General features: G+C 38.8%; 1 protein-coding gene across 3 annotated transcripts in view; it reads right to left on the bottom strand.

Moving 5' to 3' along the window:
• LOC130917927 (high affinity cationic amino acid transporter 1-like) overlaps positions 1-24,773 on the bottom strand; it is a 57,028-nt gene that overhangs the window by 19,950 nt on the left and 12,305 nt on the right. For all 3 annotated transcript variants that reach the window (XM_057839710.1, XM_057839711.1, XM_057839712.1), the window contains 3 exons: positions 22,060-22,218; positions 9,887-10,058; positions 8,800-8,933 (listed from right to left, as the gene is read on the bottom strand). In XM_057839710.1, coding sequence (XP_057695693.1) covers positions 8,800-8,933; positions 9,887-10,058; positions 22,060-22,218 — 465 coding nt within the window. The remainder of the gene's footprint in view (positions 1-8,799; positions 8,934-9,886; positions 10,059-22,059; positions 22,219-24,773) is intronic.

Below are 24,773 nucleotides of genomic sequence, written 5' to 3'. Positions count from 1 at the left end.
CGGGGGCCAGATTCCACCCGCCGCATCAATTTGTGTGGCCCACAAAAGTAAATCACATAGCATTGAAATCATGTTTTTCGCCAAAATATTGTAGTCCAAATAGCAAAAATATCGTGATAAAAAAAAATATATAGAAACATTATTTTGAAAAATACTAATTAAAAGTGTAAAATCCTAATCAATTAAAGAAGAGGAATAATAACAAATATTAGAACGTAGAGCGATGAAAATTAGGGGAGTCGATACCCTGTGTAAAACTGCACCTGAGCCACGAAAATTGGGGGGGTTGATACCTTGTGCCAAAATGCACCTAAACGTCTCAACAGGAATTTGGTATTTTGTATTAAATGTGATTTTTTTTTCTCGATTTAAAGGATGCACAGTTGAGACATCGGAGCCCAGGTATTTGGTTGGATCTTCCTCAAAATTGGTGAGACTGTTCATGAGACATATGAGATCTAAAGTTATGAAAATGATGTTCACGGGGCCTGACCTGGACGGAGTGGCAAAGTCAGCCTTTATTGGGGGGCAACACGCCAAATTCAGTAAATGTCTAATAACTCCCTGATCCAAGGTTCAGTCTTTTTTCATATCTTTTATGTATGAGAGGTATCCCAGCCTGAACAAAACTGCATTGAAATATTACCCATTAGGCCTATCGACCCCTGCTGGGAACAGGAAATGACATTTTTTTTCGAGATAGGCTACTCCTCCAAGGGAAACAATTTTGACCTGCATCAGAGGAGCATTAAGATATGTGTTCAGGTGACTGATGAAAAATATTGAGGTTTCGTTGAAGCGGAGGGGTCCAAACAGGAAAGAGAAAATGACCGTCGCCATTTTGTGTTGCCACAAATTTTGAACAGTCATAATCAGTGACGTGCGGTCAGGGGAGGCAGGTGAGGCAGAGCCTCACCTGTCATCATGACAAAAAAATAAATATAGCATCAAATTTATATTAATATTTGTCCATTGCTCTTTATGTATGACTCATTTCAAACATTTTTTATAGTCAAAATCGCTGAACTTGCCTATTTCCTGTTCAAATAACGAAATGAAACGAGAGGTGCGGCAGCGACGAGTAAGCCTCACCTCTGAATGCGCAATCCATAACAAACTGGGTTGGTACATGGAATTGGAGCGTGCTGGTTGCCGTACATCTGCATGTCGCCATTATAATGTTTCCAGATACGTTTATTTGACCTGATTTTCCACAGTCTGGCTAATGTCTTTAACCCTTAAAGTTTAATGTTTGTTAGCGACATATTTAGTTTTGCTGATGGGAAATAAAACCGCAGTGAAAAGGCACAGGTTGCGGCAGATATTACTCTGCCGCACTGAAAGGGGGCGTACGTGAAACTGGACTTTCCGTCAAAAGTGGATGCGATTAACAACACCGGAGCTAAATGGTTTGCTTCAAACTACGGGACAGAAGATAACTCGCGCTTTTCAAACGGACTGGTACACCCGAAAAGACTGGCTATGTGGCTGTCCTTCGAAAAAGGCCCACTATTTCGTCAGTGTACTGTGAAACCCATACATGCAATCCAACCCATACGTCCATATTTTGTATATTAATCAGATTTTCTTGCGCTGCATACTTTAAACTTCTCACCCCAAATGATTGTCAGTACTTACAGTAGATAGCGCCAAACCTTTTTCTAAAAGAGGAAAGAAAGAAGTTAAGGAAGAACTTTTATTTTTTTAAGCTTATAATCAAGTGTCAAAACTCACAAAAGTCAAATAAAGCAAACTGTAGTCAACAAAATAGAATATAAATTAAACAATTGCCAGATTGGGGGCCCCCTAGTGGTCAGGGGCCCTAAGAGGCTGCATAGTCTGTGTATAGGCTGGGCCGGCCCTGAGCTCGACCACTCACATTTAAAGCCTGATTGCTTTAAAAACTTTTGGAAGCTCAAGGATCGATTTGGCTTTGACGAACAGCGGAAGCTCAACGGTAGCATCCACAATGCCAAGGTAAAGGAAAACCGAAAGAGTTTGAAAGACCTCATTAATGCAACCTGCATTCTAGCTAAACAGGAGTTAACATTTCGTGGTAACGATGAGCGTGTAAGCTCTTCTAAACGTGGCATATATGTAGAACGATTACATGGTTTTGCTGAGTAAGATGAAACGTTAGCTAGACATTTGAACACATCCACTGTGTTTTCTGGCTTGTCAAATAGAACACAGAACGATCTAATTGAAGCAATCCTCTCCTTTGAGGCGGAGAGATTTTTTAAAGTAATGGAAAATAAGGAGGACATTTACAAAAAGGGCGTAGGTTTGCATAGGGACGGTAGGGACATAACACTACCAACTTTTCAGGATGCTAAAATTGTCCCCACCAACTTTTAAGCAACCTTAAATTTTTTTGCATGGTATAATGTTCAGTTATATAGAGAGTTTAGATCTTTCAATAGTTCCATATGTTGTAAGGATAGAATTGCCCTTACCATTATTAAGTGAATTATTTTCATTATGTTTATGTTTGCTAATAAAAACCAGACATTTATTCAGGAAGTTTTCAAAATGTTTCTTTAGTATTTTTTGAAAACAAAGGTTTGAATCGAACAGTGTATCATCTGAACCAATGCACGTAAAAGTTATTATCAGTAGATAAGGATTTATTTTGCATTGATCCTTTTTGCCTGTTAATTAATTAGGTTCATATACATGAGAAATGTGGCCCTTTGCCCCCTTCATCCAATCTGTTTGGTCTTATTAATGTCCCGTCCCCAGCAAAAAGTGTACCTACATGCAGGTTATGCTGTTATATCGTCCCTACGAATGTTGAGACCAAACCTATGCCTGTTGAGGTAATTATCGAGGTTTGATTGATTAAATATTTGCTTGATTGATTGATTGAATATTTGCTTGTGCTCATATATACCATAAACAATACATATTGCCATATTTTTCTTACTAATATAACCAGTAAATGATTATTGCTTGCTATACCAGGTTGTAGTATAATGCTTAAGTGTTACAATGGGGTAAAAGAGGGTCGGGGTGACAACTGCCTTGCTTCATGGCCGAATCATTGCGTAACTAGACCTTCCGAGGCATCTTCAGCACCTGGCGTCTGGACTTTCGTCTAGACCTCCGAGGACAATTTTCCATCCGAGGACATCTTCCATGGCTGCAGCGTTGCATAACTGAAGTGTCTGGGTCATTTTGACCGTTTACATGATTGTTTTGACTGTTTACATGATTGTTTACATGAGCCCTTGCTTACACACGTGTATTTACTTAGTTCCACCTACATGCACACACATATCCAATCCAAAACCACATGGGTGTCTCCAGCTTGCACTCCCCCTCCCTCGGGTGGCATCCATTTTTTTAGGACAAACCCCTAAATAAAATACCAAGGAGGATTTTTTTTCTTTAGATCAATTTTGGTGACTGGCACGAGTCACTCTTTTGCTCTCCTTGGCCAAGAAGACTGAGTGTCTTCTCTCCTTATTTTCGGGTAATTTTACAATGTCTACCTAAGGATCTATTTTTGAACTTGACATGCCCTTCCAAAGTAACGGCGGTTTTTGTGGTGAAGGACAGGCGCAAGACCACAAACAGTTTTCATTTCAATCTTATTCAAAAAAAAAAAAAGAGCTTTGACTAAGAAAAATACAATAGAATATTTAAAAACTAAATTTTGGACTTAAATAAAATATCCTTTGTTTTTCTTTTCACACTTTTTGTTTAGCAATCTGTAATAAATTGATTAAAGTATCAGAATTAAAAGTTTTAAAAACAACTGAATATTTCACTAAAGGTCAGAATTGAATTCTGTGGTTTTGTACACCACTCTTTACTCTCATTTATGTTGCATTAATTATAGAATGGCGACGGCCAACACATTGAGGGTGTAGAGCAAATGCATGTTCTTACTTGTACGTATCGATAATATGTACCGTGTGTGCGTGTTTTGTGAAGAATGCTGGTGAGATATGAAATAACCAGTAGCCAATTGAATAAGCTACCCTTTTTGGTTTATATATTTGGAAATCTGACACTAAAGGAGTCAGTGCCTCACCAACCATGAACCTCACTGCACGTCACTGGTCATAATATGAAAGATAAACAACATATCTGCACAAAACTTCTCCCTCCTTCGTCCTCCTGTAAGGGTCATTTGCATCAACGTAACAGCACCAACTAGTGGCAACAGAAAATCACTCATTTTACCATTACATGTCCATTTCCTTTCAGGTTTGTCAGTGTAGTTATACGTTTTGTAATAGGTAGTCCCCGGGTTATGACGATCGAACCACACTATTTCGACTTTACAAGGCCGGAGTCTCGTCCGCTAGGTTTTTTTAAGCTGCGTAAACAGTACGTTATTGTACCACACAGTATCTTATTTCTAACTTTATCAACTTGACGTGTTCTGTTCTTACACAACGTGAAGTCGCTCAGCTTGACAGACAGCAAACAAGGCAATTATGGTTTTTGAAGCGTTTTCCTTCCTTCACTTTTGACTAAGGTGACCATATTTTGATTTCCAAAAAAGAGGACACTTTGCCCAGCCTCGAGATAATTGAATTTTACTCGACGTTCACTCAAAGATGCCTATATCACTTTAATGTTTAAAGTGTGCCTCCTCCGTCTGGACAGAAAAATTCAGTTTTATTATTAAAAAAAAAAAAAAAGCCAAATAGTATATATTATATACTATATGGAAATATGTTTTTTTGCTCAACAGGCTTTATTTTTACTAAAACATAATCAAACGCAAATTAAAAAAAAAAAAAAAAAAAAAAAAACGCAAAAAAAAATTTTAAATAATGACAAAAAAAAATATCATGCAGACCCGTGGAAATATAGTACAGTCAATACAGCCACACAGCAGGCTTGTGCCACATAAATATTTTTATAAATTATCATCACGACAATTGTCGTTGAGAAATTGTTATTCCCACTCAATTTTTATTCTCATTCAATGTTCTAGATTGCACGCAAACAATAACTAAAATAAACTGACAAACTGTTCAACCGGCATGTTTCCAAACGCAGTTCAAAACTGCGTTTCCCGTAATGCGTAGTGCGGCTTAGATAGCTCACTGATAGCTACCCTATTAGCGAGTACCGGGAGACGAGGCAAAATCAAACTTTGCTATATAAGTTTACAATCATCTGTAGCACAACGATGCGACACCAAATGGAATTTTACAGATCACGCTAGTACAAAACTCCGACTGAAGTCAACAGTTGTCATTATATACGTATTTATCGTAAAAAACTTAACAACTGTGCAGGCGCTCCCACTTAGAATATAATACTAACATTCAACCAAATACACGAGTGCAGAACAATTAATACAAGACTAATACAACATACTGCATCTCTTTGTACCCATATATTGTATAGTATATAACAGAAGACACATGAGCGACATTAACAGAAGATAAACTTACAGAAAGGTGTACGGACCACTATAAACGTCTCTTACAACTACTCCTTATTGTAGTCAGTAACTTTCTGTTTTCTTGCCAAACCGTCAACCCAGTAGATGGCAGTAATGCCCCTTAATACAAGGGGTAAACTATACTCCTTCTCCCACCTCTACTAGTAGGAGCCACGACGACGCAGGCAAGCGCTGCCCTCAGCGGCCGGAGGGATTCTCCTCAAATTGGTCCCGTGAAAGATAATAAAAACCGGACATTTTCATGAATTTATAAAACCCGGCCGGATGACGAGGACACGATGTGAAAGGTGGACATGTCCGGACAAAAGAGGACGTTTGGTCACCCTACTTTTGACCATTTGTAAAGCTGTAGCACACATGAACACTACTGTTCAAAACGACTCACATTTTAACTATATAACACTTGACGCAAAATAATTGGTGTTCACACGTCCATCTCGTCTGTTCAAAGTGCAAATTTAATTAGCCTAATTTACCTAGCAAAAATCCGCTAGCTCAAATGCTGCGAATGCTAGCGTAGTCACAATTTTCATAGCAAGTCACTGACACATAACTCCACAAACTGTAGCTCTAAATTTAATTACAAATGCATACATAAATGTACAGTGGGGCAAATAAGTATTTAGTGAACCACTAATTGTGAAAGCTCTCCCACTTGAAAATATTAGAGGCCTGTTTTTCTCAATATGGGTAAACTTCAACCATGAGAGACAGAATGTGGAAAAAAACAGAAAATCACATTGTTTGATTTTTTTAAAGAATTTATTTGCAAATCATGGTGGAAAATAAGTATTTGGTCAATACCAAAAGTTCATCTTGAAGGAGAAAAGATATCGTCATCGCACACACCATATAATTGTTTGCATTAGTCTAACACATATATAGTCTAACACATACATATGGTACAGGTTTTCGTAGGCACCGTCTAACTGTTTACATTAGTCTAATACACGTAATATAATTAATCAGGAAATAGTATCATTTTCATATTTACGGTAGGACTACACTACTAATATAAAATAAATAGCACACCATAGTTTAATGAGAAGAAATAGAAGAGATACACAATGCCGTCTTATCACAAGATTGACGCACCAACTCTGGCAATCAGCTCTCCCAGCAAACTCCAAGGACAAAGCGCTTTGTCCTAAAACAAGTACAACCAGCCCGGACAGCAAAGGTGATAGCGGGCGTCCCAATCCGCGCACGAACCTAAGCCGCCCAAAACCGGCCACAGAGGGGATGGCCCAAAAGCAACGCCCAGAAACGCCTTCGACAAGGCCCGCCTCCGCAAAGACTTTAAAATGACTGGACACTGAGATAACACAGATTTTTTTCTGCTCGGAAACATATAGCCTTGTTTTGGATCCAGAATTGTCCCTTCGTCGTCTGTTTTTGCCTTGTTTTTACCATTGTCGACAAATAAATTGTCAACCTGTTTTCGGTGAGTGTTCTTCAAGCTTTTGAAAACATGGAGTCAGTACAAAGGGTTAAAGTGAGAAGACGCGCGAGATTCGGCCTTCCCGGCGGGCGCACGCGGGGCAGCGTCAGCCGAGCGGCACTTGTTTTGGTTGGTGCTGTCCGCGGGTGCGTCTGGGCCGGGGGGGGGGGCGAATTTCAACAATCTCAATACTTTGTTATGCACCCGTTGTTGGCATTGACGTTTTCTGTAACTCTTCACAAGCTTTCACAAACTGTTGCTGGTATTTTGGCCCATTCCTGCATGCAGATCTCTAGAGCAGTGATGTTTTGGGGCTGTCATTGGGTAACACGGACTTTCAACTCCGACAGTGTTTCTATGGGGTTGAGATCTGGAGACTGTCTAGGCCACTCCAGGACCTTGAAATGCTTCTTACGAAGCCACTCCTTTGTTGCCCTGGCTGTGTGTTTGGGATCATTGTCATGCTGAAAGACCCAGCCACGTCTCATCATCAATGCCCTTGCTGATGGAAGGAGATTTTCACTCAAAATCTCTCGATACATGGCCCCATTCATTCTTTCCTTTACACAGATCAGTCGTCCTGGTCCCTTTGCAGAAAACAGACCCAAAGCATGATGTTTCCCCCTCCATGCTTCACAGTGGGTACGGTGTTCGTCGGATGCAATTCAGTATTCTTTCTCCTCCAAACACAAGAATCTGTGTTTCTACCAAAAAGTTCTATTTTGGTTTCATCCGACCATAACATATTCTCCCAGTCCTCTTCTAGATCATCCAAATGCTCTCTAGCGAACCGCAGAAGGGCCTGGACATGGTACTGGCTTCAGCAGGGGGACACGTCTGGCAGTGCAGGATTTGAGTCCCTGGCGGCGCATTGCGTTACTGATAGTAGCCTTTGTGTGTGCCCTGTGGTCCCAGCTCTCTGTAGGTCATTCACTAGGTCCCCGTGTGGTTCTGGGATTTTTGCTCACCGTTCTCGTTATCATTTTGACGCCACAGGGTTAGATCTTGCATGGAGGCCCAGATCGAGGGGGATTATTAGTGGTCTTGTGTGTCTTCCATTTTCTAATAATTGCTCGCACAGTTGATTTCTTTACACCAAGCGTTTTACCTATTGCAGGTTCAGTCTTCCCAGCCTGGTGCAGGTCTACAATTTTGTCTCTGGTGTCCTTCGACAGCTCTTTGGTCTCGGCCACAGTGGCGTTTGGAGTGTGACTGACTGAAGTTGTGGACAGGTCTTTTATAGCGATAATCAGTTACAACAGGTGCCACTAATACAGGTAATGAAGGGAGCCTCGTTAGAAGAATATAGACCTCGTTGACAGCCAGAAATCTTGCTTGTTTGTACGTGACCAAATACTTATTTTAAAAATGGACAAATTAAAATAGTTCGGGGGCTTAATGCGCCATGAATCTGCGATGGCAGCATATAGACAACACTACTACACAGACAAGACTGAAAAAGCAGTTACTGCACTCCTCTTTAAAAGAAACTGCTGCAATTTAAGCCAAAAGAACTGTTGTGTTTGATAAAACAATATGTATATATGCCCACTTAAAATCCGCTTATGTACCAGGTGTGTGTTTTATAGGGGGCAGGGCAGCTTTAAACCACTCATCAGTGATTGGGCACAGACCTGACCTAAATTGTTTGGTAAACATTGGGTTCATTGCTCTTTAAATCTCCTTTGGCAGGGGGTTCACTTACTTATTTTTCCTCCTTATGTCATTGTTTGCATGCTATCCTCATTAAAATCTGAAAACCTATAATTGTTTGGGTGGTTTTAGTTAAAGGAGACACTGTATTTTCATCTGTGTGATTTTGACAAAGATCAGATCACATTTGATTTTGATGGCGATTTTATGCAGAAATATGAGAAATTCCAAAAGGTTCGGATACTTTCTCATACCACTGTAATCGGACACCCACCTGAGGTGGCAATACATTCAAAGCCAATAAAGGCATAGAAGCAGGTGGCGGCCCCTGAGAAGACCCCCATCCAACCAAAAGGCAGGAAGCCCCCAACCCCTAGTCTTTTCTTGAGAGACGAATGATCCGTTGTACTAAAAAACAAGACAAAAAAGAATCGTCTGTATAAAGGAATGACTTTTTTTTTTTTTTTTTTTTAAATAGAACTTGATTTTTGTAAATGTTCATATTTCTTGTGAATGGCAACTTTTTACATCATTTTGTTACACCATTTTTTGCAACAAAATGTTTTTAACGTAGATAAAACTATACATGTTATCATTCTGCCATCTTTTTTTGTAAAATGTGTTTGTAAAATATTAGAAAATAATTTTGAAATTTTTGTGGGTTTTTTTAGGCGAGAAAGTGAGACTTACTTTTAAACTCTAGATGCCTGAATTTATATTTAACAAGTACATATAAAGAAATAGTTTAAAAATCGTATCGATGGGGGGGTGAAATACAGAATACAGAAATTGGAAAAACACAGCTAAAACAGAAAACAGAACAATTGTAAAAAAAAAAAAAAAAAAAAAATACAATTTTTTGGGGAGGTGAAATCAAACAAAAAAAATGTACTCAGTGTATTTTGGAATGAAAAATATTTTTTGGGGGAAATTTTCAGATAATTTTTTTGTTTGTTTTATTTTTAAAATATTAATTATTATTATATGAATAATATTTCTATTTATTATTTCATTGCATTATTCATATTAATTATATTTTAATTTAAATATATTTTTTTATTTGTAATTTAAAAAATTAATTCTGTACATGTTAAATTTCTTTTCATTTGATCTTTTTATGTTTTTTTTTTTATTATTTAGGATGTTCCCATTTTTAGCTTTATTCTTCAAATTAAAAAAAAAAAATTGTATTATTTTTTGTATGTACTTTTATGTTATACATGTTAAACATAAATTCAGGCATCAATGGCTTCCAATAAATTAAAAACAACAACAAAAAAAAACACTTGTGTCTAATAGTCAGCCCAAAAATCACTCTTTGAAAGAAAATATGTTAATGGGGCAATTATATCCCTTCTCACTTTGGCGAACGCGCCGTGGCGGCGCTGAGGACGTCATCGGGGTTGATGCTCCAGTTTTTGGTATCTCCCTTGATGATCCCGCCGACCATGACGAAAATCAGAACTAAGACGTTGATGCTGGTGAACACTTTTCCCACCAGCACTGACTCCTTCACGCCGAGGCATAACAGGCCTGCAAACATTTCAAAATTTCAATATCTTGTGGTATGAAAAAGTATCTGAAACTTTTGGAATTTCTCACATATCTGCATAAAATCACCATCAAATGTGATCTGATCTTGTCAAAATCACACAGATGAAAAATCAGGATCTGCTTTAACTAAAACCACCCAAACATTTATAGGTTTTCATATTTTAATGAGGATAGCATGCAAACAATGAAAGAAGGGGGGGAAATAAGTATGGAACGCCCTGCCTAAGGAGACTTAAAGAACAATTGAAACCTATGTTTACCAAACAATTTAAGTCAGGTGTGTGCCGGATCACTGATGAATGTTTAAAGCTGTCCTGCCCACTATAAAACACAAACCTGGTAAGAATTGTCTGATGTGCATCATGGCTCGGTCAACATAGGTGTCTGATGACTTGCGATCAAGGATTGTTGATTTGTATAAAGCTGGGAAAGGATACAAAACCATCTCTAAAATTCTGAATGTTCATCAATCGACAGTCAGAGAAGTTGTCTACAAATGGAGAGTTTGGCACTGTTGCTTCTCTCCCAATGAGTGGCTGTCCACCAAAGATGATGCCAAGAGTTCAGCGCAGAATACTCAGAGAAGTAAAAAAAAGAACCCTAGAGTATCTGCTAAGGATTTACAGAAATCATTGGCACAGTCCAATATCTCAAATGTATGTCAAACTATGGCCAAGAATGGTGTTCATGGGAGGATTCTACGGAGGAAGCCACCCCTGTCTAAAAAAAAAAAAAAAAAAAAATTGTTGCTCGTTTAATGTTTGCAAACAGGCACTTGGACACTCCACACAAGTTTTGGAAAAATATTTTGTGGACCGATGAAACCAAAGTTGAATTGTTTGGGAGTAACACACAACGTCATGTGTGGAGGAAAAATGGAACAGCTCACCAACGTCAACACCTCATCCCCACCGTGAAGCACAGTGGAGGGAGCATCATGATTTGGACAACCATTAATGGAAGAATGCATTCAAAAGTTTATGCGTGTTTTGCAGGAAAACCTCAGGCAGTCTAGTTGAAGCCAAAAAGAGGATGGATGCTGCAACAAGACAATGATCCAAAACACAGAAGTAAATCAACTTCAGAATAGTTTCAGAAGAACAAAATACAAATTCTGGAGTGGCCAAGTCAAAGTCCAGACTAAAAAACCCCTTGAGATGCTGTGGTATGACCTAAAGACAGCGATTCAATCATGCCAGACATCCCAGGAATCCGACTGAGCTACAGCAGTTTTGTAGAGAAGAATGGGCCAGGAATAGTCCTGATTGATGTGCCAGACTGATCTGAAGCTACAGGAAGCGTCTGGTTAAAGTTATTGCTGCCATAGGGGAGGCACAAAATATTAAATGTGATGGTTCAACTTACTTATTTTCCCCCTTCTGTCATTGTTTGCATACTATCCTCATTAAAATATGAAAACCTATACATTTTTGGGTAGTTTTGGTTAAAGCAGACACTGTCTTTTTCATCTGTGTGATTTTGACAAAGATCAGCTCACGTTTGATGAAAATGTTTGAATTTGGGCTGTCAAACGATTAAAATTTTTAATGGAGTTTATTACAGCTTAAAAATTAATTAAGCGTAATTAATCGCAATTAATCGCAATTCAAACCATCTATTAAATATGCCATATTTTTCTGTAAATTATTGTTGGAATGGAAAGATAAGACACAAGATGGATGTATACATTCAACATACGTTACATAAGAACTGTATTTGTTTATTCTAACAATAAATCAACAAGATGGCTTTAACATTATTAACATTCTGTTACAGCGATCCATGGATAGAAAGACTTGCATGGAGATAGAATAGTGCCAAAAGAAGTGAGGTTGTAAAATGAAAATTATCCCTGTAAAATGACCAATTTTAACTAAAAACAACAACTTGTATTTCTAAATGTTGCATGGTAAAATAAACATGAAAAAAACTCGAAGGAATAAATTGTTCTACAAGTTGTTTTTTTTTTTTTTTTGTTCTACAGGTGTTTTTTCTTCACTACAGGTTAAAAATGACCAATTACAAGTGCACATATTTTGTCACATTCTTGTCGTTTTATGAGCCAAAAAAAAGATACTCGTAACCTAGTTTAAAAAAAAAAAAAAAAAAAAAACACCTGTAAAATGACAAATTTTAACATGTAAAACAAAAAAAACAACTTGTATTTCCAAATTTTGCATTGTGAAATAAACATGAAAAAAACACAATGTAAGAAAAAATTTCTACAAGTGTTTTTTTTTTCCATTTACAAGAGATTTTTTTGTTGTACTGGTGTTTTTTCTTTGCTACAGGTCAGGGCCGGCCCAGGCCATTTGGGGGCCCTAAGCAAAATAATGCAAAGCGGCCCTATTTTTGGCCCACCATTTCGTCACAGTGTACTGTGAAACCCATACATGCAATCCAAACCATACGTCCATATTTTGTATATTAATCAGATGTTGTTGCACTGCATACTTCAAACTTCTCACCCCAAATGATTGTCAGTACTCACAGTAGATAGCGCCAAACTTTTTTCTAAAAGAGGAAAGAAAGTTAAGGAAGAACTTTTATTTTTTTAGGCTTGTAATCAAGTATCAAAACTCACAAAAGTCAAATAAAGCAAACTGTAGTAAACAAAACAGAATATAAATTAAACAATTGCCAGATTGGGGGCCCCCTAGTGGTCAGGGGCCCTAAGCAGCTGCATAGTCTGCGTATAGGCTGGGCCGGCCCTGCTACAGGTTAAAAACCACCAATTACAACCTCACGAGTTTTGTCTCCCCCTTGTCGCGTTTTCAGAGACATTAATCACTTGTAACCATAGACGAAAAAAACCACTTGTACATTGAAATAATCGGTTGTAAAACACAAACACAAAAATATCATTCCAAGTCGTGGTCAAAAAAAAGACGTTAAGAACACAATCTAGTGAATAGTTCTTCACGACCAGGTGTGAGCAACCATCAGCAAGCATGGCAATACCAAAAGTAGCGGAAAATCCACCTTTTAAACAGTATGGATTTGCATGCAAAATCATTTAGTGGCCTCTTGCGTCACTTGCAGGGTTAGGGGTGTAAATACACTCTATAGACCCTACCCACCGACGTCACAAAATCACGTGCTCGCTGTATGGTTCCGCCCCCTTGTCCGTCATTTTGTGTCTGTATTATCAATGGTCTCAATTGATCGAGCAATTTATAATGCATTTCATGGAAGACCCGGTGCTTTCGGATGCCGTAAACTCACTTGATGCGTTGCATAAAAGGCGTTATGTGGAAAAGCTTCAGTTTATCCATTCGCCAGATCCATATTTGATGCCAAAATCGATGTTTTTCGACCCGCTGTCTCCGCCGTATTTGCCTGACATCTGCTAGCTAGCCTGATATGTACAACTATCTTGTCCACACAAAATCAGCCTATTCTCACGAAAGTTTGAAAAACTTTAAGAGCTTGGAGGCTTATAAATACTTCGTTGCTGGTTGGGTGAAACAGGTCCTCGTCCACGAAAATTGGGCAGGAATCTATCTTGTGCTTGGAAAGGTGAGTTACGAAATTTTCAATTCAAAATCTTTTGTTATTGCTAACATCCACTGTCAAGTCTAATGTATTTCATGTCATTTGTCAATGGAGTTAGGGCTTTTAATGTTTATACGGTTTAGCGATAGCACTCTCACTACATACAGGACTGTCTCAGATAATTAGAATATTGTGATAAAAGTTCTTTACTTTCTGTAATGCAATTAAAAAAACAAAAATGTCATACATTCTGGATTCGTTACACATCAACTGAATTATTTCAAGCCTTTTATTATTTTAATATTGCTGAATTTGGCTTACAGCTTAAGAAAACTCAAAAATCCTATCTCAAAATATTAGAATATCATGAAAAAGTATACAAGTAGGCTATTCAACTAATCACCTGAATCATCTAATTAACTCGAAACACCTGCGAGGGTTTCCTGAGCCTTAAAAACACTCAGCTTGGTTCAGTAAACTAAATCACAAGTATGGGGAAGACTGCTGATCTGACTGCTGTCCAGAGGACCATCATTGATACCCTCCATCAGGAGGGTAAGACACAAAAAGAAATTTCTCAAAGAGCAGGCTGTTCACAGAGTGCAGTTTCAAAGCATATCCACAAAAAGTCTGTTGGAAGGGAAAAATGTGGCCGGAAACGCTGCACAACCAAGAGAGATGACCGCAGCCTTAACAAAATTGTGAAGAAGAGCCGCTTCCAGAATTTGGGGGAGCTTCAAAGACAGTGGGCTGAAGCTGGAGTCCAGGTATCAAAAGCCACAGTTCACAGACGTGTCCGGGAAATGGGCTACAATAGCCGTATTCCCATGGTCAAGCCACTTCTGAACTCAAGACAACGGAAGAAGCGTCTGACTTGGGCTATGGAGAAGAAGCACTGGACAGTTGCAGAGTGGTCCAAAGTCCTCTTTTCAGATGAAAGCAAGTTTTGCATTTCATTTGGAAGTCAAGGCGCCAGAGTCTGGAGAAAGGCTGGAGAGGAGCAAAATCCAAGTTGCTTGAAATCCAGTGTGAAGTTCCCACAGTCAGCAATGGTTTGGGGAGCCATGTCAGCTGCTGGTGTTGGTCCACTGTGTTTCATCAAGTCCAGAGTAAATGCAACTGTGTACCAAGAGATTTTAGAGCACTACATGCTTCCATCTGCTGAAAAGCTCTATGGAGATGAGGATTTCATTTTCCAGCATGATCTGGCACCTGCCCACAGTGCCAAAACCACCGGTAACTGGTGCACTGACCATGGCATCACTGTCCTTGATTGGCCTGCTAATTCCCCTGACCTGAACCCCATCGAGAATTTGTGGGGTATAGTTAAGAAGAAGATGAAAGACACCAGACCTACAAATGCAGATGGGCTGAAGGCCGCTATCGAAGCATCCTGGGCATCAATAACACCTCAGCAATGCCACAGGCTGATTGCCTCCATGCCACGCCGGATTGATGCAGTAATCCGTGCAAAAGGATTCCCAACCAAGTACTGAGTGCATCAATGGACATTTTCAAATGTTTGATTTAGTTTTGCTGTTATAAAATTATTTTTTTACTTGGTCTGAGGAAGTATTCTAATTTTTTGATATAGGATTTTTGAGGTTTCTTAAACTGTAAGCCAAAATCAGCAATATTCAAATAATAAAAGGCTTGAAATAGTTGATGTGTAATGAATCCAGAATGTATGACATTTTTGTTTTTTTAATTGCATTACAGAGAGTAAAGAACTTTATCACAATATTCTAATTTCCTGAGACAGTCCTGTACATACGTGTATGTTGTCGGCGATTAGCCTAGCAATGATCTTATTTGTGGTTGTCAGCCCAAAACCCTCTAAATATATATTAAATGCATCTTACCAGATATAAAATGACTACTACATAATCTGTGGTAATCGTTTGGAGCCCAGTTTTCTCGTCGAATTGCAGCAGCCCATCTCGTTCTCTTCTCTCCGGGTCTCTCGGAATCCGGTAGAACTTCAAGTCTCTCCGTCTATCTTCTCTGTTATTGCAACCGACCGCCACACACGCCTTCACCATTTTGATTATTAATATTAACGAGCAGAAAAACACGTCGTAAATAGGAGGAATGTACGTAGCCGTAACAGGTAAACATGATGTGTTGACGGACAATTGGGCGGCACCAGTCAGGAGGAAGGAGTTGTGACGTCACGTGGGTAGGGTCTATATCCGTCTCATGTTATTTGACCGTCGTTGAAAGGATTGATGCGAAAATCACGAAAATTGCAATAAAATAAATACGTCAGGTGTACAATAAATCCAAATTTATGAATTGTAATGGTAGTCAATGGTTACCTATTTTGTCATTTTGAGTCACGTGCATTCAAGTTCTTTGGCTACTTAATGCAAAGGTTTAGAGGTGACGGCAAAGTTTGGAACGTCTGCCTGTTTTAAGAAACTAGGAAATATTTAACATTCGTAGTGTTTTTTCCCTATGCTTTCTCTTTGATGTAAAAACAAAAACCATCAAAAAATTACATATAACGTAATATTCGGCACAAGGGTTAAAGTAAAAACGCCCAAAGAACTATTCATTAGGCTGTGTTCTTAACGTCTTTTTGACCACGTCTTGGAATGATATTTTTGCAGGGGTGAAAATGGGCCAGACCGGTCAGGAACGCAGTTCCGGTATAAGATTCAGGGCTGGAATGCTGTTTCGGTACACGGTGCTTTGATTCCGAAAATATGACGGCAACTGTCAAAACGCAATGTACAAAAAATAAATAAAAGCTGCCACACATGCATTTCATCTCCAAGAAGAAAACAATCTACCAACATCAGATTTACATACACAAGTGTTATCAACAAGCATAATAAAGTGCTTGTGGCGTGTAATCCGTTTCCACCAATATTTATTATTTATTTTATTCCACGGACGGCATGGAGGTTTCCCCAGCTGATGCATTTATCGGAGTAGGACGATGATGAGTCACGTTAACGTGCGAATGCACGCAGCAAAGCAAAACTCCTCGACTCATTTACCGTATTTTTCGGACTACAAGTCGCTCCTGAGTATAAGTCGATCTAGCCATTAAATGCCCAACGAAGAGAAAAAAAACATATACAAGTCGCACCGGAGTATAGGTCGAATTTTTGGGGGAAATTTACTTGATAAAATCCAACACATAGAACAGACATGTCATCTTGAAAGGCAATTTAATAAAAAAATACAATAGAGAACAACATGCTAAATAAATGTACATTGTACAGTGCATGAACAACGAAATGTGAATATAATGTCCTACGCTACGGCCTGTCCTGGCTATACAGCGAACTCCCAAAAGACAATGCTGGACGTCCGTATAATTTTCTGAATCAATTTTGTCCTCGATAGAAAACAGGTTCGCATCAACGTAAATAAATGATAATTAGGTACTATTAGTAATCAGTAACAGGTTAGCATGCGTTCGCTATCATTAGCACATCGTTCAAACAACCACACAACTGGCTCTAAGTGTCCGATCGCGGGTGGAAAACACACAACAACAACAGAAAAGATGATACACGCAGGCGTTGCCTCTGTAGAGATGATTTAAAAGCATAAACAATGAAAGTAGGTTCGCATCCGTCTATTCTCTCTAGCTAACTCGCCCACTCACACTCAGAGCTACGTAGCTGTCCGTCTTCTGGCGTGTCACGTAAACAAGTGCGAGTGCGCCCTCACGTGGGCGTGAAAGCGCCACAAACTAAATGCATCCATTTCAAGATAAAAAAAAGTCAATAATACAATTGAACATACACTGCCAAAGGCAGAACGCGAACGCGGCCATAGCTATAAAGAGTTATTCAGATAACTATAGCATAAGAACATGCTAACAACTTTACAAAACCATCAGTGTCACTGCAAAACACCAAAATAACATGTGAAATTATATCATAATGTGTTAATAATTCCACACATAAGTCGCTCCTGAGTATAAGTCGCACCCCCAGCCAAAATATGAAAAAAAACCGAGACTTATAGTCCGAAAAATACGGTATATGTTCAATTGGCTGACATACTGACATGTGATCAGCAGAGATAGCTTTGATTGGTTCAAATGTGCATGCTTTCTGGAACAGCAAAACAAAAAAAAGTTGAATTGATTCGACAAAAAAATGGCAATACAACATAAAATGGCTCAAATCTTTAAGAGCAATGAGAGAGTTGAGGAGGCCTATTTATCATATTTAGTTTTATTTGCTCTGATGCGGAGGTTCAGAACATCTTAGCTGTCATTTTGAACTTTGGACTTACCTGTATATTTGTTCATTTATGTTAGACTACTTATCCATTTCCTTATGATTTAAAAAAGTCAATGCTTGCGCGATATTCAAAATATATTCCATTTCACTCTGCATAATATAAGTCATTTGTACTTATTTTTATGAATGTATGTTACTTATATCTTTATTATTAAAAAAAAAAAGTAAATGTGTACATTAACTTCAATTTTAATATACATCCTATGTTCTTAAGTAGTTGCTGTTTTTGTTACATTTTATTTTGCAAATCATAGATAAACACAATTTTGAATGGCAACCAGTTTTTGTATGCGTTATAGAAATAATGGTGCTAAAACAGTTTTCTTTGCATTTCAGTAGTTTAAGAGGTTTGCTCCCCCCAAAAAAAAGAAAGGAAAAAAAAAATTAATACATTTCTGGCTCCGCGGCGACCTTCACGTCGGGGAGTTCCGGCAAGAAATTCTAGCCACTTTCACCCCTGTATTTTTGTGTTTGTGTTCAACAACAGATTATTTCGATGTACAAGTAGTTTTTTTTCGTCTGTGGTTACAAGTGACTTTTGTCTTTGAAAACGCGACAAGGGGGAGACAAAATTCGTGAGGTTGTAATTGGTGGTTTTTAACCTGCAGCAAAGAAAAAACACACGTAGAACAAAAAAATCACTTGTAAATGAAAAAAAAAAACACATGAAGTAATTTTTTTTTGCATTGTGTGTTTTTTTCATGTTTATTTCACAACGCAAAATTTGGAAATACAAGTTATTTTTTTTGTTTTGCAAGTTAAAATTAGTCATTTTACAGGTATTTTTAAAATTTTAAAACTAGGTTACGAGTATCGTTTTTGCCTCATAAAACTCGACAAGAATGTGACAAAACTTGTGCACTTGTAATTGCTCATTTTTAACCCGTAGTGAAGAAAAAACACCTGTAGAACAAAAAAAAAAAAAAAAATACTTGCAAACAGAAAAAAACTTGTAGGACAATTTATTCCTTCGAGTTTTTTTCATGTTTATTTTACAACGCAACATTTGGAAGTACAAGTGTTTTTTTTTTTTAGTCAAAATCGGTCATTTTACAGGGATAATTTTCATTTTACAACCTCACTTCTTTTGGCACTAGTCTACCTCCTTAAACTTGTAGTGATTAAAAGATAAATGTTAGTACAAATTATAAAACATTTATATTAAAACCCCTCTTAATGTTTTGGTTTTAATAAAATTTGTAAAATTTTCAATCAAAAAATAAACTAGTAGCCCGCCATTGTTGGTGTCAATAATTACACGATGCTCATCGGGTGCTTAAGCGCATAAAATCAGTCGCACCCAAGCGCCAGCAGAGGGCGACAAAACTCCCAAATACACAAGTAACAAGTTGGCATTGGACTGTGCTGTCATTCTAATTTGTTTGAGCGGGGCATGTGCGTTAATTGCGTCAAATGTTTTAACGTGATTCATTTTTAAAATTACCGCCTGTTAACGTGATCATTTTGACAGCCCTATCACCTGAACCAATAGACAAGTTTCCTGAGCAAAATATAGGGGGAAGGGGGCATCTTGGAAAATGTCTGCTCTGAACTTCCAGTTTCAAAAAAACATTAGTTGCGGTTGAAGAAAGCAGTGTGTTGACAAAGTTAAAACAGAAAAATTAAAGCAAAGGAATGCACGGAATCTCCAAAAATGGATTCAGCACGACGTATACGAGACGTAGATGAGAAAGTACGATTGCTCTTAACACTGCGTTGATCATTTGTGGATAAAATTATAACAATCTGTGTGCAGCCCGAGTTGACGTGAAGTTTAGATTGATACGTCGGCCACTTGAGGTGAAATTACAAATTATATTATATTTGCCGGATGAAGAAGGTATGTACATTTAAACATAAATAATATGTCATTTTTATTGCAGATATTGATCGCAATAAAACATTTGGATTTCATGATTCCATTTCTTGTTTTATTTAAAACAATTGGTGCAAGTGCAAAATAGGTCAATAAATCAAAATTTATGAAATTCGAAAAATGTTAACGACGGTTGAGCCGTAGACTTCATAATATGTTGACATGACACGGGGCGCAGGGCCGATTCGTAGGGGCCTATTTTCCAAAACTTCAAATTCAAATATTGACAAAACCAAAGCTGCTACTGACCTAAAACCAAAACAGGCACCTATCTTAGACACTTATACAGTGGGGCAAATAAGTGTTTAGTCAACCACTAATTGTGCAAGTTCTCCAACTTGAAAATATTAGAGAGGCCTGTAATTGTCAACATGGGTAAACCTCAACCATTAGAGAGAATGTGGGGGGGGAAAAAAAAAAAAAAAAAAAATCACATCGTTTGATTTTTAAAGAATTTATTGAAATTCATGGTGGAAAATAAGTATTTGGTCTATACCAAAAGTTCATCTCAATACTTTGGTATGTACCCTTTGTTGGCAATAACGGAGGCCAAATATTTTTTGTAACTCTTCACAAGCTTTTCACACACTGTTGCTGGTATTTTGGCCCATTCCTTCATGCAGATCTCCTCTAGAGCAGTGATGTTTTGGGGCTGTCGTGGGGCAACACGGACTTTCAACTCTCTACTCACCCTGTGGTGTCAAAATGATAACAAGAACCGGGAGCAAAAATTCCAGAACCACACGGGGGGACCTAGTGAATGACCTACAGAGAGCTGGGACCACAGTAACAAAGGCGCCACCAGGGACTCAAATCCTGCACTGCCAGACGTGTCCCCCTGCTGAAGAAAGTACACATCCAGGCCCGTCTGCGTTTCGCTAGAGAGCATTTGGATGATCCAGAAGAGGAATGGGAAAATGTGTTATGGTCAGATGAAACCAAAATAGAACTTTTTGTTAGAAACAGATTCTGTTTGGACAAGAATACCGAATTGTACCATACCCACTGTGAAGCATGGAGGTGGAAACATCATGCTTTGGGGCTGTTTTTCTGCAAAGGGACCAGGACAACTGACCTGTGTAAAGGAAAGAATGAATGGGGCCATGTATCGACAGATTTTGAGTGAAAATCTCCTTACATCAGCAAGTGCATTGAAGATGAGACGTGGCTAAGTCTTTCAGCATGACAATGATCCCAAACACACGGCCAGGGCAACAAAGGAGTGGCTTCGTAAGAAGCACTTCAAGGTCCTGGAGTGGCCTAACCAGTCTCCAGATCTCAACCCCATAGAAAATCTGCGGAGGGAGTTGAAGTCTGTGTTGCCCAATGACAGCCGCAAAACATCACTGCTCTAGAGCAGGGGTTCCCAACCTATTCCACTAAGGCACACTGTGGGTGCAGGATTTCATTCTTACCAAACAAGATGACAACACTTTTTCCCCAATCTGGTGTTTTACAAGTGCAATCAGTTGATTGCAGTCAGGTGTGGCTTGTTTTAGCAGAAGCCTCATTGGTTCAACTGTCTCTGCTGGATCGGCTGGAACAAAAACCAGGACCCACAGTGTGCCTTGAGGACTGGGTTGAAAACCCCTGCTCTAGAGGAGATCTGCATGGAGGAATGGGCCAAAATACCAGCAACAGTGTGTGAAAAGCTTGTGAAAAGTTACAGAAAACGTTTGCCCTCCGTTATTGCCAACAAAGGGTACATAAAGTATTGAGATGAACTTTTGGTATTGACCAAATACTTATATTCCGAGGTGAGATCTTGCATGGAGCCCGAGATTGAGGGATATTATCCGTGGTCTTGTATGCCTTCCATTTTCTATTAATTGCTGACACAGTTGATTTCTTTCCACCAAGCGTTTTACCTATTGCAGATTCAGTCTCCCCAGCCTGGTGCAGGTCTACAATTTTGTCTCTGGTGTCCTTCGACAGCTCTTATGTCTCGGCCATAGTGGAGTTTGGAGTGTGTTGTGGACAGGTGTCTTTTATACGATAATGAGTTATAACAGGTGCCGTTAATACAGGTAACGAGTGGAACCTCGTTAGACCTCTTTGACAGCCAGAAATCTTGCTTGTTCGTAGGTGACTAAATACTTATTTTCCACTCTAATTTAGAAATAAATTCTTTAAAAATCAAACAATGTGATTTTGTTTTTTTTTCCACATTCTGTCTCTCATGGTTGAGGTTTACCCATGTTGACAATTACAGGCCTCTCTAATCTTTTCATGTGGGAGAACTTGCACAATTAATGGTTGACTAAATACTTATTTGCCCCACTGTATATCGTCCCTACCAATGTTGAGACCAAACCTACGCCCTTGTTGAAATGGCACTAACTTGTCAAAATGATGACGAGCAAGACTGAAAAAATATCCGGGTATTCCGCCAGGACGTCAGAAAAGTTCATCGGGGCGTTATTTTTGCTCCACTTCTGGATTTTGCCTCCGATCAGCATGTCGAAGGTGCTGCTCCACGTCCTGGCCACGCTCGACGTACCTAAGCATAAAGCAAAACAAAAGTGCTCCAGTATCTTAAAATGGCGGGCTGGATGATCTCATATTGACCTATAAAAGAATTGTAAATACCTACAAAACGATAGCCGCACAAACAAAAACTACCGACACGAAGGCAGCGCAAGCAACTGATATAATCTTTATATAAATTCGTGTCTGATGGAGGACCAACTTCAATTTGCGGTCACTTCCTATTGTTTATACACATTTCTAGTGGTGCCTACGATGAATCTATTAACTCGAGTAATTCGATTAGAAAAAAGCTTTGAATCAACTTTGGTTGCTTCGAGTATTCCTGGCATTGAAAGTGTTTGCATTAAGTTTTATTGATTTGGGTGGGAAAAACTGCCACCAAGAGGCAACAGTGAATATGACAGAACTCATTTAACAAGGGTGAATCCAGCTGCTTCCTATTTAGACCAACATAAGGTAAGCTTTGGTTTGAGTTTTAATTCATTCGTAATTTAGTTTATGCAGTGGTATGAAAAAGTAGCTGAACCTTTTGGAATTTGTCACATTTCTGCATGAAATCACCATCAAATGTGATGTGATCTTTTGTCAAAATCACACAGATGAAAAAACCGTGTGTGGTTTAACTAAAAGCACCCAAATATTTATAGGTTTTGTCTCGCAGACACCGTATAACTGTTTGCATTAGTCTAACACATTCATTATAGTAAAGCATTTAACCATAGTTTAAGGAGACGTTACTCCATGCTTCGTATTGTTTATACACATTTCTGGTGCTGCCTACGATGAATCGATTAACTTGAGTAATTCGATGAGAAAAAAAGCTTTGAATCAAATTTTGCAGCTTCGAGTATTCCTGGCATTGTAATGGTTTGTTTTGAAATTGTTTGCCATTTACTTTTATTGATTTGGGTGGAAAAACTGCCACCTAGTGGCAACTGTGAATATGAGATAATTTAACAAGGGTGAATCCAGCTGCTTCCGGTTAAGACCAACATAAGGTAAGTTTTGGTTTGAGTTTTGATGCATTCGTAATTTAGTTTTTGCAGTGGTATGAAAAAGTATCCGAACCTTTTGGAATTTGTCACATTTCTGCATAAAATCACCATCAAATGTGATGTGATCTTTGTCAAAATCACACAGATGAAAAAACTGTGTGTGGTTTAACTAAAACTACCCAAATATTTATAGGTTTTGTCTCGCAGACACCGTATAACTGTTTGCATTAGTCTAACACATTCATTATAGTAAAGCATTTAACCATAGTTTAAGGAGACGTTACTCCATGCTTCGTATTGTTTATACACATTTCTAGTGCTGCCTACAATGAATTGATTAACTTGAGTAATTCGATGAGAAAAAAAGCTTTGAATCAAATTTTGCAGCTTCGAGTATTCCTGGCATTGTAATGGTTTGTTTTGAAAATGTTTGCATTTAGTTTCATTGATTAGGGTGGAAAAATTGCCACCTGGTGGCAACAGTGAAGATGACATAACTCAATTAACATGGGTGAATCCAGCTGCTTCCTGTTAAGACCAACATAGGGTAAGTTTTGGTTTGAGTTTTAATGCATTCGTAATTTAGTTTATGCAGTGGTATGTAAAAGTAGCTGAACCTTTTGGAATTTCTCACATTTCTGCATAATATCACCATCAAATGTGATGTGATCTTTTATCAAAATCCCACAGATGAAAAACAGTGTCTGCTTTAACTAAAACCACCCAAATATTTATAAGTTTTTAAGGGGATAGTTACTTTTCTCGCAGACACCGTATAACTGTTTGCATTAGTCTAACACATTCATTCATTTTACTTTGAGCGCCTTGAAAGGTGGAAAAGCGCTATATAAGTATAACGCCATTTTCCATTTACCATTACTATAACCATAGTATAAGGAGATGTTACTCCATGCCATTTGACACAGTAAAGTTGACAAGCCCTCGCCTGATAAGCGAAGGACAAGACGTCAGCATCTCTTCGGTGGGGTCAGGACACCCCCGCCCTACCATGGCAACAAGTTGATAGCTCGGCGCCTTGGACGTCAAGACATGCCTCAATTGCCGTGGCAACCACGACCCAGCCACGAAAGATGACACACGAACTTGACCGCCCAAACCTGCCACAGAAAGATGATCCCAAGACGACACCCAGGCACCCCTTCCGCCCGGCCCACTCCACCGCAGCTTTCAAAAGACTGAATATTTAGCTAACAACCGTCGCTTCTCGGGAACATTCCGATGTGTCCGTTTTTTTTCCGGACCCTGGATTTTGCACTGCCTCTCCGTCATCTATTTTGCCTTGCTTTTTGATCACTGTCGCGAATTAATTGTCAACCTGTTCTCGGTCAGCTGTCTTTAAACCGTTCCAATTGGAGTCGGTACGAAGGGTTAACGCTGGAGTGAATGCGCAGAGTTTGGTCTTTCCGGCCGACTTGTTGGGGCTGCGCCAGCAGTACACCTACTGGTTCGGTGGCTTGGCTGGAGGCCGAATTCCCTCAGTTTTCATATTTTAATGAGGATACAATGCAAACCATGACAGAAGGGGGAAAAATAAGTAAGTGAACCATCA

This window comes from Corythoichthys intestinalis, chromosome 6 (assembly GCF_030265065.1).
Source record: "Corythoichthys intestinalis isolate RoL2023-P3 chromosome 6, ASM3026506v1, whole genome shotgun sequence".
Taxonomy (NCBI): Eukaryota; Metazoa; Chordata; class Actinopteri; order Syngnathiformes; family Syngnathidae; genus Corythoichthys; species Corythoichthys intestinalis.
The sequence above is the reverse complement of the archived record's forward strand: the minus strand, read 5'-3'. Positions and strand labels throughout refer to the sequence as shown.